The 12,430-nt window shown below is 38.6% G+C and overlaps 1 protein-coding gene across 2 annotated transcripts in view; it reads right to left on the bottom strand.

Annotated features, from left to right (window-relative positions):
• The window catches only part of Slc12a2 (solute carrier family 12 member 2), a 75,768-nt gene that overhangs the window by 47,363 nt on the left and 15,975 nt on the right, over positions 1 to 12,430 (bottom strand). For both annotated transcript variants that reach the window (XM_085699836.2, XM_048419190.3), the window contains exons 2-10: positions 10,157 to 10,276; positions 9,083 to 9,158; positions 8,378 to 8,473; positions 7,105 to 7,244; positions 6,380 to 6,490; positions 5,032 to 5,140; positions 2,403 to 2,530; positions 2,223 to 2,307; positions 633 to 784 (exon numbers count right to left, since the gene is read on the bottom strand). In XM_085699836.2, coding sequence (XP_085555962.2) covers positions 633 to 784; positions 2,223 to 2,307; positions 2,403 to 2,530; positions 5,032 to 5,140; positions 6,380 to 6,490; positions 7,105 to 7,244; positions 8,378 to 8,473; positions 9,083 to 9,158; positions 10,157 to 10,276 — 1,017 coding nt within the window. The remainder of the gene's footprint in view (positions 1 to 632; positions 785 to 2,222; positions 2,308 to 2,402; positions 2,531 to 5,031; positions 5,141 to 6,379; positions 6,491 to 7,104; positions 7,245 to 8,377; positions 8,474 to 9,082; positions 9,159 to 10,156; positions 10,277 to 12,430) is intronic.

Genomic DNA, 12,430 nt, shown 5'->3' on the forward strand with positions numbered 1-12,430 from the left:
CTCTACTTCCCAAATGCTGGGATTACAGTCATGAGCCACTTCACCCAGTGTCCATGATACAAGGACTGAGCCAGGGCTTTGTGCATGCTAGGCAAGCACCCACCAACTAAGCCACATCCTTAGCTCTATCAACCAATATATATGATAGTTCATTTATCCATAAAGTAACAATGAGGGTACCACTAATTACTAAGAAGTAAAAATTTCTAGAACTATTTTAGAAGTGTTATTCAAGACTTAATATATATTAACTATGTGAGTCAGGACTGACGCTGGTGAACAGACAAACCCAAAGCTCAGAGCAGAGCAAACAGACCGCTGAAAATGGCTTTTATGAAAGATGCTTGTTCCCTGGTTTTCTGAACTAGTACACCCAGATGCTGCATGTAGACACACTAACCACTCTATTAGAAAAGAATAACTCTCAGGGGGTTTGTTTGATTCATGAATCGTCTCAAGAGTTTATTTTCTCTTTCATGTATTTTCCATTTGCCTAGTTAGTGATAAACAGAAAGTAACAACTGTCTTCCCTTCTAATGTATAGCTATATTCTAAATGGCCAGATTTCATAGTGGTCTAATCCCTAGATAAATACAGAATGTCTATATCTTTGATAGAATGTCAATGCTTACCTGAAAGTTGTTCATTAGTCCATAATAACAAGGATTGCTTTCACAATAGGAAAAGTCAAAGTTTAATTTGCAGGCTGCAGAAGTGCAGTTCGTTAGCTCTGTGGCAATGGTGTCGTTAACATCCCCAGTGGCGTCCCGAACAACACAAGAACCTGGAGCAGAAGCAACAGTGAGAGTAACTCACGCACACACCCTCGTAGAGTTGTGATCCATTCCTAAGGAGCCAGCACTGCTAGTTACATGTTCACAACAGCTTACACTTCATGCATACGCATCTTTACTCTGAATGAAGGAAGAAACTTTGTGGTCACTAAAATTTAAGTAATGAAACTAAACATTCTATTTTTAAAAAGTGCTACATTTCAGGCATTATATAACTGGTGGGAAAACTTGTATAAATATTTTAATCATCATTTTTTTATCTGCCTTTCAATCATGTTGCCAAAAGCATCTCCCTCTAAATGCACCTCTGAACTCTTACAGAACTAGAGAGAGAGAGAACACTTAAGACTCCAATCAGCTTGAGAGCAGGCATACTTTCATGCCCTGTGAATCATAGTACAGTCTAGGCTGTGCACATTTACAAGGAAAATCCTGAGCACCAGTACCACATGTGTGTGCTGTATCTGACAGCTTGGGGATAAAGGTTCTGTTGCTTTGAACTAGCTACACAGGCACTGGTACTGCGCTCTTTCCCAGCACACTCCTGATCACCAGGAAGAAGGGGTAGTTCCCCTGCTCACGGAGGACAGAAAGAATGAAGTCAATGTGTAGTCTAGCAATACCAAAGGGTCAGACTAAAGCAGAAATGTATCAATGGCAACAAAAGACTTTAAAAGTTGGAACACAATCAGTTATGCTATTAGTTAAGTTAAAAACAAACCTTATTTAGCTAGGCTATATATTATATAAGCATATTTAAAAGTTTAGGTAAACACTTGGTTTTTAACATGAATTTTAGAAATATGTATTAAAAATAAATTAAATCCAAAATCATTTTTAAAACACAATTTGGTCCATCATGATATTGTCAGCATTTCTAACTTTTGTTCAGCCAAATCTCAAAATTACCTTGAGAAATAGCAATAAAATTCTGAAATAGAATTGTCACTATTTCTGAACAAAACAATGAAAAAAATGTGGTAAAATTTAAGTATTTTTAATAAAATATACATGGAACCCTCTTACCATGAGATTAACAAACTCGGAACTTACATTTGTATGAGCATAAAGAGGTGAATGCACAAGTGTGCTGGGCCTCCCAAATCTTTACAACTTTAAAGTGTAAAACTTAACTTCTATATGTGAATATAGCACATATGTCCAAATAAAATGTGAGTTTACAGGTACCATTTTACATATATTTTTAATTTAGTATAATAAATAAATGACAGAAAGGGCCCCACAAAGCATCTGGTGGTCTTATGTCTTTGTAAGTCACCACTAGATTTCCTTTAGCGGCTTTTGCATTAAAACAGGCAACTGATTCTATGCCTTTTTACCTAAACTACTTTGGAATGTTAAAGTCAGAAAATATGCTACGAGCATCACAAAATTTCTAAGCCGTATAAAGAAATGAAGGTTATTTACCTACGGACACTGCAATTCCTATGTAAACCACGGTAGTAATTAAAATGGCTAGGAGTGTTCCTTTGGGTATGGCTGACTGAGGATCCTAGAAGACAAGAAAGTTTTTTAGTCTATAAAAATAAACGCATGGAGAGCATTTTTAATGTATCAGTAATCAATACAACACTTTATAATACTTACTGCAAGATCACCTGAGATGTTTGCCCCAGCTAGAATACCAGTTGCAGCAGGGAAAAAGATGGCAAACACAGAAAAGAAAGTCTCTTCCTCTCGGAAATCTGGTCCAAAGTTTTCATTAAATATTTCAGCTACAGAGGACAAAACATTGCATCAGTTGCTGGACAGCAAATGAGAACAAAAGAACCTAAGTTAAGAGTAATTAGTATATACGGTCTCCCCACAATCGGTCATTTGTACTTAATGCTAACTCAGTATCTGCTCTCCTATTATCTGATGAAATTGTTTGCTATCAAAATGGTGATATAATCTAGGATATGCCCTATCTTTTGATACCTTTTATGAGTAATTGTTTAAGAACCTCTAAACTTAACTGTTATCACTAACTCAAATGAAAATTACAAGTATAGATCACTGACCCACTTTCCTGACTTCAAAGTAAGAAAACACAAGAAAGGAGGTAGGGAAATAAGAGGAAACACACTGATCTGGAGGCAGCCTCCACCTTACTCTCCAATACCCACTTCCAATATAGACCTATATAGACTAAAAGAAATGGTTTAAAGGAGCAATTAAAAAATAAAAAGGTAATCTCCTGAAGTTACTTCAAACTATGAGACTAGATAACACCAAAATAAAGAATACAGGTGGTGGGCCTATAGATGAACACAACTGAGTGCACTGGAAGGAAAAAGAGGAAGTGCAGCACAGTTTTGTCAACTTGACACAAGCTGAAGTCATCTCAGAGGAGGGGACCTTAATTAAGAAAATGCCTCCGGAAGATCGGGCTGTAGGTAAGTCTGCAGGACTTTAATTAGTCATTGATGGGGAAGGACCTAGCCCACTGTAAGTTATAGACAGAATCTCTCCTGCCTAGTCCCACAGCCAGTCCCAAATAAACACACAGAGGCTTGTATTAATTATAAACTGTTTGGCCTATTGTTCAGGCTTATTACTAACTACCTCTTACAACTTAAATTAACTCATAATTCTGATCGATGCTTAGCCATGTGACTTGGTATCTTTTCTAAGTAAAGTGTTCTCATTTTGCTTCCTCTGCATCTGGATGATAACTCCATCTCTGCCTTTCCTCTTCCCAGAATTCTCTTAGTCTGGTTGCCCCACCTATACTTCCTGCCTGGCTACTGGCAAGTTAGCATTTTATTAAACTAACATGAGTGACAAGTCTTTACAGTGTCCAGTAGGTGGTGTCATCCCTGGGCAAGTGGCTATGGGTTCTTTAATAAAGCAGGCTGAGAAAGCCATGAGGAGCAAGTCAGTACTTGGCCTCTGCATCAGCTGCCTTCGGGTACCTGCCCTGTTTGAGTTCCTGTCCCAACTTCCTTCTCTGATGAACAATGATATGGAAGTGCAAGCTAAATAAACTCTATCCACCCAAAGTTGCTTTGGGTCATGGTGTTTCATCACAGCAATAGAAACCCTAACTGAAACAGAGGGGTAAGAGAAGTAATAGAGCAGTCACCGAGTCACGCAGAACAGCATTGGACAGCCAACAAGGAAAGCCTTTTAAAAAGGAGAAGACTGTGACTAAAGAAGACAGAGCAATCTATGGTGCTCCACGTCATTTTGATGTGACAGACTGAAGGATTACTAATAAAACCACCCGGCTAAAGTCAACTGGGGGCAAGGCTAAGTACGGTCTCAAAGTATCATCTATTAGCTGACAAAAAATGGCAACTTCCCAACCAAGAAGCTTCTTAGTCCTCACCTTAATAAAGATGTAGAAATTAACATCAAAAGTGGGAAAAGCTGAGATCACTCTGACCCCCAATTCTGGGTGGTGAGGACACACTGCTTATCTGGCTAATGTAAACAACCCAGCTGGAAAGATGACCCCCCAACACACACACACAATCCTGAAAACTGTCAAAACGAGAAAGCCTAATGAGACTGAGGATTACATATTGAGTCAGTTTTGTTTTGTTTTAAAAAGGAAAGTGAACAACTGATTCTGGACCAGGAACCTGCAGTTGCTATTAGGATCCTCATGAAACTTGAAAAACATCTATGCATCATGTCAAAGAAAAATTTCCTGAATTGCCCTTTCCCTTAGTGGATATGAGCTATAGTATTCAGAGTCAGAATTTTGGCAACTTTCGTCTGCTTTCACAATTCATAGCATTTTTAAACTGTTCTGTTAAAAAAAAAAATCACACGCCAGGTAACATTTTGGTCAATGATGGGCAATATACATAAAGGGGTCTATAACTCTATGATGTCATCGACATCTTAGTTTGGGTAGGTATACCCTCAGATGCTTGTGCAGCAATAAAATCACCTAAAGATACATTTCCCACATCCCCATCACCAAGAAACACATAACTGGATGTATAGTGAGAGCCCTGCAGGCTCCTCCTTCTTAGTAACACTGGCTTCTCTATACTGACCCCCCTGTTTTTTCTATTATTGAAAAAAAAAAGGGATGAAAATGACAGCAATTTTACTCTAATTGTACAGCCTATTTAAAGAGGACAAAACTGAATTATAAATTAGTGTGAATCACCAGACCAAACTTAATTACTATATAAAATACCTAAAATATACTAAGTCTAGTTAACAGCAGAGTGCTGTAATTTGCATTCTTAACAAAGTATCCATCCTTTATACTTACATTTATAGCCAAAGAACCCCTTGGGCTTCTTGCTCTCCAGGGAGATAAATGTTCCTATGACAAAGTCAGCGATGGCCAGCAGAAGAATCACCAGGAGGACGATCTGAGCCTACGGTCCAAACCCTGAGAGTCAGTCTAGCTCCACACTCTCCTCCATTACAGACTGCCTGTCTCCTGCACTTTCCTCCAGTATAGACAGTCTGTCTCATTTTGCCTTTCTGCCAAATGTCTTAAAGGATACAACGCATCAGTATAAGTATCAGTAGATATTCAATAAATGTTGTTACATAAATAACAGCTCTTAAAGAACTTTCTTAAAGTCAGTGCACGGCCATGAGCCTGAAGTTCCCATTTGTCAGGAAGCTGAGGAAGAAGGACCACAAGTCTGAGACTAGTCCAACTCTGAGTTAGTAAAACTCTGCCTCAAACAAAACTATCCGAGAATGTTTAATTATGGGTAGAATCATGTCACTCATTTCTAAAATAAGTCCTAAAGATGGTTATATTACCAGCCAAATGACAGGCTTTTCATTCTATAAAGCCCTCCCCACCAAGACTAAAGTCCCGATAGGTAGAATATGCTTGTGATCAACACGAATTTCAGAGCAGGTCCAAACACAGCGTGTGTCTGCCTGCAACTGCTGCAGGAAAGGAGGAAAGACAGAAAGACGTGCCAAGTGGGGGAACTCGGGAACAGTGACACTGGGAGGGCAGAAAGCCCAAGGAGCACAAACTCTTCTCCAACTTTAGCTACTCAAAAAAGGTAGGCAAATACTGTTCGCAACCAAAACTTTTTAGAAAGTATTTTCAAATATGATTACTATGGGAAAGGAAGCCACATGTGCTGCAGTGCACATGTGGATCTCCGGGGACAACTTTAGGGAGCTGGGTCTCTCCTTCCACCTGCCTGTGGCTTCCAGGAATCCAACTCAGGCCACAGGACATCTGTAACAAGTACTTTTACCCACTCAGCTGTCTTGCTGGCCCAGCAAGAATTCTTATACATTAACTGTGACCCAAGTAGGTCTTTTCAATAAAGTCAATGTGCTACATAAGTAAATAAATGAAGGACTGGAATATACGCAGTGGTACACAAAAAGTCTATTATGCAATGGCCTTAGGTGCAATTCTTAATTACTCAAAAACAGCCATATGAATGAGCAAAGTAGTGTTCAGCTGAATTTAAAATGGGTTATCTTCAAGAATATCATTTTAAATTCCAATAACCTATACATCATAGATTTCTATAAAAATGGCTTCCTTTCCACTAGATTCTGAAAATCAGTTTTAGTTTCTCAAAACTTGAGTTTTTGGAGCAAATGCTTAGAGATGCTCTGCCACGACTTACCTTGGCCTCCCACTCCATCCCGGCTACTGAGATGCCCAGAAGAATCACTACTGTGATGGCTCCAATAATTCGGATATCATTGATTTCATCTATCATAAGTATGGAATGTTCCTACAAAAGAGAAACACAATGAACAGCTCCTTAGCTATAGACATTCAGTGTTTATTAAGGGAATAGACAGAGTATGGTGGTGTATACCTGTGTTCCCAGCATGTAGGAGTCGGAGGCAGAAGGACTATCAAAATTTCAAGGCTAGCCTGGTTTATACTACACACTCCCAGTCAGTCACACTGCAAGACCTTGTCTCAAAACTAAGCACTAATTACCATTAGTTGTTATTCAGTTACCTTATATATCTAATTGAATTACAAATGCTAGTACATCTGATATGGACCCAATACACCAAGAAGAGGAATTACTAATCAAGGAAATTATAATCTGGCTGGTACAGTTAGGTTTTATAAAGTGACACAACAGAAATATATTCTGTGTTTGGTATGATTAGTGAACCCATGCTTTAATGTTCTTTTATGATATAAAAGGGAAAAAGAATAAACCTTCATGTTATTGTCAAAACCACAGAGTTCCTATTACATAAGAAAATTTACTTATAAGAGTTAATAATGTCAGTAGCATTTTTTAAAAAGTTCACCAATAGGTTAAGTATGTGTACATGTGAATCCTTTCAGTGAAGATCTGGTAAGCCAATGACTAGGTCCAATTACCTTAAGCAGCTCCACAACAGTTTCGGCAAATCCAACAACATACATAGCAACTGCCACTGCATTGGCAAAGGCAAAGATCAAACCAATTGCACCACCAAATTCTGGCCCTAGACTTCTAGAGATTAAATAATATGCTCCTCCTAAGAAAAAGAATGAAAAAGTTAGGGTTTTAAATGCCAGCAATTCTTTTAATTATACCAAGGAACTCACAAAACAGATTCAGCCAAGAATGAGTGTATTTTCAGAAGAAATACTCCAGAAGACAGGCATCTGAGCAGCTCATGCTTACGGGATGTATTGTAGTACTGCAAGTTTCATTAATAAAACAGGAACTTCAGAACTCCCTTTGTAGTTTCTACAGATATTTCATTGATCTGAAAGTTTCAATTTTAAAGAATATACCTCACAGGAAAGAATTATGGAGTTTCCTGCTTGGTAATAAATACTAGCCATCCATAGTTACACAATGGATTTAAAGACAAAAACTTGACCACTAATATAGCCTGATTTTATTAAGACAGTGCTTCTTGTCACATAGTGGAAAATGTTAAGTTTTCTTCAATTTCAGTGTTTTGATCTTACTGATACAAAATGAGACTTTCATTATTTTAAAAAAATACATTTTTGGTCATTTGAGACCAAGCTGCATAATCCCCATCAAGTTTAAATTATAGTAAAGCATGCACATAAATTGTTTTCTATCTGGTCTCATTAGTCATACAAATGATGGCAGTAATAAACAACGTTGCATTCATCGAGATAATGTATATCAGAACCATGATATCATTCCCAGTCCCTAGGTGTCAAACAATGACTACTACTATTTATTATATGATCTTAAGTCTTTAGAAAACTGGACCTTGCCTGACACTGGTACAAACCCAGCATGTGCCAAAGTGCTCAAAATTACCTGACTGACTGAAGTACAAGTAAAATACACTTTATCTAGTCCATAGAATAGGCTAGTTCATATTAATTTCAGCAGTAAACTTAACTAACTTTACATGGTGTTCATCTTGGTACCTGTGGCGGCTGCCTACTTTAGACTGTATTCCACTGTAGATGGGAAGAGACTGATGTGTGCAACAGAAGAACACAAGTCTGAATGATGAGACTGAGATCAACAGAACTCAAGCAAGGTCAGCCAAGTACAAGCTCTCAAGAACATAGATTCGATATACAGAACAGGTAACGGTTCTGGGCAGAGGAAGGCACAGAGACTTAAAAAGCACGAATGTGTCTTTCAGGTTGGGCCTGTGCAAGGGGAGCTCACCTCCTCTTACAAACCCATTGGTAGCTATTGCTGAAGTAGACAATCCTGTGATAGTCGTCACGACAGTGGCCATCACTATTACAAGGACGGAGAGACCTTTAAGGAGGAAAAAGAAACCATTAGCCTTCTATTCCTAAACTTGCCACTTCCGAGAACTAGCAGGGTTAAGCACTGATATGGACTGTGGTGTTTTGAATGAGAATAGCCCCCGTATGTTCACATTTTTGAATGTTTGGTTTCTAGTTGGTGGACTGTGTGTGAAGTATTGGGAAGTGTGGGCTTCTCGGAGGAAGTGCGCTACTGGGAGAGGACTACAGCAGGCTCACTCTGTCTGCCTCCTGCTTGTGGGTCAGAAGTAAGCTCTCAGTTACTGTTCCAGTGTCTTGCATGCTACCTGCCTGCCATCATGTTCCCAACTATGATGGTTATGCGCTCACTCTCTCAAACTGTAAGCAATCCCTCAATTAAATGCTTTCTTATGTCAGTTTCTTTGGTCATGATGTTTCTCAATAGAAATAAGTTATTAAGTAAGACACAGGCCATAAATTATCTAATTCTAATCTCAATTTTGAGAAATAAAGTCAAAATTGTGAAAGGCAATTATGGTAGCAATCTGCATAATAAAGGCAACATAGCCCAGTCAGCAATTGCAGAAAGGCACACAGCTATTACAGTATACATTAAGAGGTGTGAAGCTTCACTCACCTATTCCAGCTTGACCCACAATCCACGACAATCTAATGAAGAGCATCACACCCCAGATGTTCAACATACAACGTACCTGGGAGAGAAAAAAAGGGCACATCACAGATAAAGAACTGCAATTAAAATAAGACACAGCAATAAAAATTAAACAAGTCAAAAGATAAATGTGATTGAAACTACGAAAGTGTTTTGAAATCTAACTCCTTTTCCTTAAGTTTGTCAAAAGGGCTCACTGAGGGCTTAGGTTAGATGATGTCAGTAAGAGCCATATAAGTATGTTTAAAAGTAAATGTGCTCACTAAGACTGTCAGAAACACAACAGAAGACTATTTTTAAGACTATTGACTCTTTTTTGTTTGTTTGTTTGTTTTTGAAGACAGGGTTTTTTCCTATGTAGCCCTGACTGTTCTGAAACTCACTATAGAGAGCAGACTGGCCTTAAACTCAGAGATCCACCTGCCTCTGCCTCCTGAATGCTGGGAGGCACTAAAGGCCTGGGCCACACCTGGTAAGACTTAAAATCTTAAAGTTACAATTTGTCTTTCTCATATAAGTTTTGCCTATGCATTGATAACATCTGCCATGAATGGTTAAGGCAGAGTAAAGGATTCTAAGTACACCAACACAAACGGATCACACCATTCCCAAAAATTTAAACTAAGTATGATACTTCCACAACGTGAGCATATATTAATTTGTATTGTATTCCTCTTTGTGCATTGTTACAACTGATTCAGCACCTGGGAGGCAAAGGCAAAACAATGATGAGTTCAAGGTTAGCCCGGTGTGTTTTGAAAACTCTAGGCCAACCAGGGCTACATAGAAATACCCCCCTCTACCAAAAGTAAAAACTTGTGAGTTTCCAATCTTATCAAGATGATGTGTATAATAACAAACATTTCTCCCCTAATGAACATAATCTCACAAAAGAAAGAGCACACAAGGCATTACTGGGTCTTCCATAGTATTCACAAACAAACAGTGAGGCAGAAAACCAGTAATTCTCTCGAGAACATGAGCTAGGTTTGCTAATCAACAGGACTGGAACCATAAGTAAGGTCTATGCATACATACTAATACACCCTTGATCCAGCCAAACTTCACAACTCCTTTACTTTCGGCAGTGTACGTAACCACAGCATCCCTGGTTGGAGTACTTTCTTCTCCATTTGCGAAGCCATCCTCAAAAGGTTCCTGGTTACAGAAAGAAACATGAATGCAAATTAAGAATTATATAATCTTGAATCACTTGATAAAAAACAAACATAACAAAACATGGTTAACCAAATGTAGGATGACAAAGACTTATGAGAATAAAATGTGATAAATTACATAGTTTACTTCTTACATAGACAGGTTCACGAATGGGGAGTCTGGTCCCCAACAGTGGTACTGGAGATGTGGAACCATAAAAAGAGAGGCCTAGTTCATGGTCCCTGCATCATCAGGGAAGCTACCCTGCCAGCTGGTCTCCTGGGTGTGGGTGATGTGATGCTCTCACCTGTACGTGCTCCTTCTGGACTGCACCTATAAATTGACACAGTAAATGGAAAGTCCTTACCAAAGCCTATAACATGCTGTCTGGGCTTTCAGCATTCACGACTGGGAGCCAAATAAGCCTTTCTTCCTAAATAGCTTGTCTCAAGTATTTCAATATAATAAAGATAGGTTGCTCAATATTTTTCCTTAAAATAATCAAAGCAATAAAGTAAAAGGAAAACCTAAAATAAGTGTCACTATGACATAAATCAATTTTAATGATTCCAATTTTTAAAATGGGCCTGGTGGTACAAACTTATATTCTAAGCACTCAAAAAGCAGAGACTGAGTTCAAAATCTGGACACCAATATAGGCAACACAGCTTGACCCAGTTTGTACTAATAATGAAAATAACAATAACAAATGTTTTTATACTTTGGTGGCATCTGAAGTATGCAGTGACTGCTGCCCGCCAGGATTAATCCAGATGGGACAAAAATTTCAGACAGAGCTACTACACGTGGTGGGATGGGCCTGTAATCCCAACACTCAGGAGACTAAGGCAGGAGGACTGTGAGTTCAAGGCCAACCTGTCCCAGTTCCAGGTAATCTTTGTAAGATTACATCAAAGATGACAGACAGACAAACAGATAGTCAGGCCTTGGCTCCTTAGCACAAATTTATATCATCTAGCTGCCATATTCTTTCCCACATCTGAAATATCAACATTAACAATTTAAAATTCCTTTTTTGTTTGCTTATTTTTCACAACAGGGTTTTTCCATGTAGCCCTGGCTGTCTTGGAACTTGCTCTGTAGACCAGGTTGGCCTTGAAATCAGAGAACCATCTGCTTCTGTCTCCTGAGCACTGGGATTAAAGATGTGCACCACAACCGCCAGGCTTAAAAGTCTTTCCCATCAACCAATACAGAATATTCCCAAGACTCTTAAGATTCGTTCAGCGCCCCATCTCTATACTGATTTTACAAGTTCTTCTTAGTCACTCAGGTCTATTGACTTCTCCAGAAATCACACAGTACATTCTCGCTATTAGTCTTTCTTTTTTAGGTAAAGTTCCATGTCTAATTGTGTAGCTCCTAGTTTCTTATTCTCTACTTTATGTCTCAGTGGTTCTCACTATCTGTTCAGTCTTTATTGGGACACACAGGGCCAGACATCTCCAAACTGGTATTACCAAGACTTAAGGAAAACTGTAGAACTCAGGGTAGAAGGCAATGGCTCGGAAGACGTGTGCTCTAAGTCTAACAACATGACCTTCAGTGCCATCACCATGGTTTTAATCCATACTCAAAACCAGGGAACAAAACACAGCTATATTTTGGGCACTAATTTTTTTTGTATGAACACAGTCCAACTTTTAAAACTAATTTTAGTGCTTTAACATCATTAAGTGAATTATGAATGTAATAATGAAAAGAAATGAGTTATGGAAAGTTATATGTAACCACAGAACCACATCTATATACTCATCCAATTTTCCCTGGCCTCTAGCCTATTACTGTTCTTCTCTTTATGTAGACTCTGGTGTAAACACGGCAACTACCAGTCATTAACCTTAACAGAAATATGGGGAAATTCGTTTTTCTTCAACGTGACCAGATGTCAGTGCATCAAAATCCCATCTGGGTTTTACTCCCATTGTTAAATGTTTCCCATACAGCAGAGAGGCAAAGCTGATTCCAAACAGTAAATAGAAACTCTTAATCCAGATTTCACCATTCCCCCCAGCTGCTCAACTATTCAAATAAAGTCATAAAAGGAAACAAGTCTATCAATTTATTAATCTTGAAGGGAAAAGTCCTGAGTTTTCACACTGCAATAGAAAGCCCATAATATGCATAGAAAAG

Source organism: Myodes glareolus, chromosome 13 (genome assembly GCF_982192425.1).
Source record: "Myodes glareolus chromosome 13, mMyoGla1.1, whole genome shotgun sequence".
Lineage (NCBI taxonomy): Eukaryota > Metazoa > Chordata > Mammalia > Rodentia > Cricetidae > Myodes > Myodes glareolus.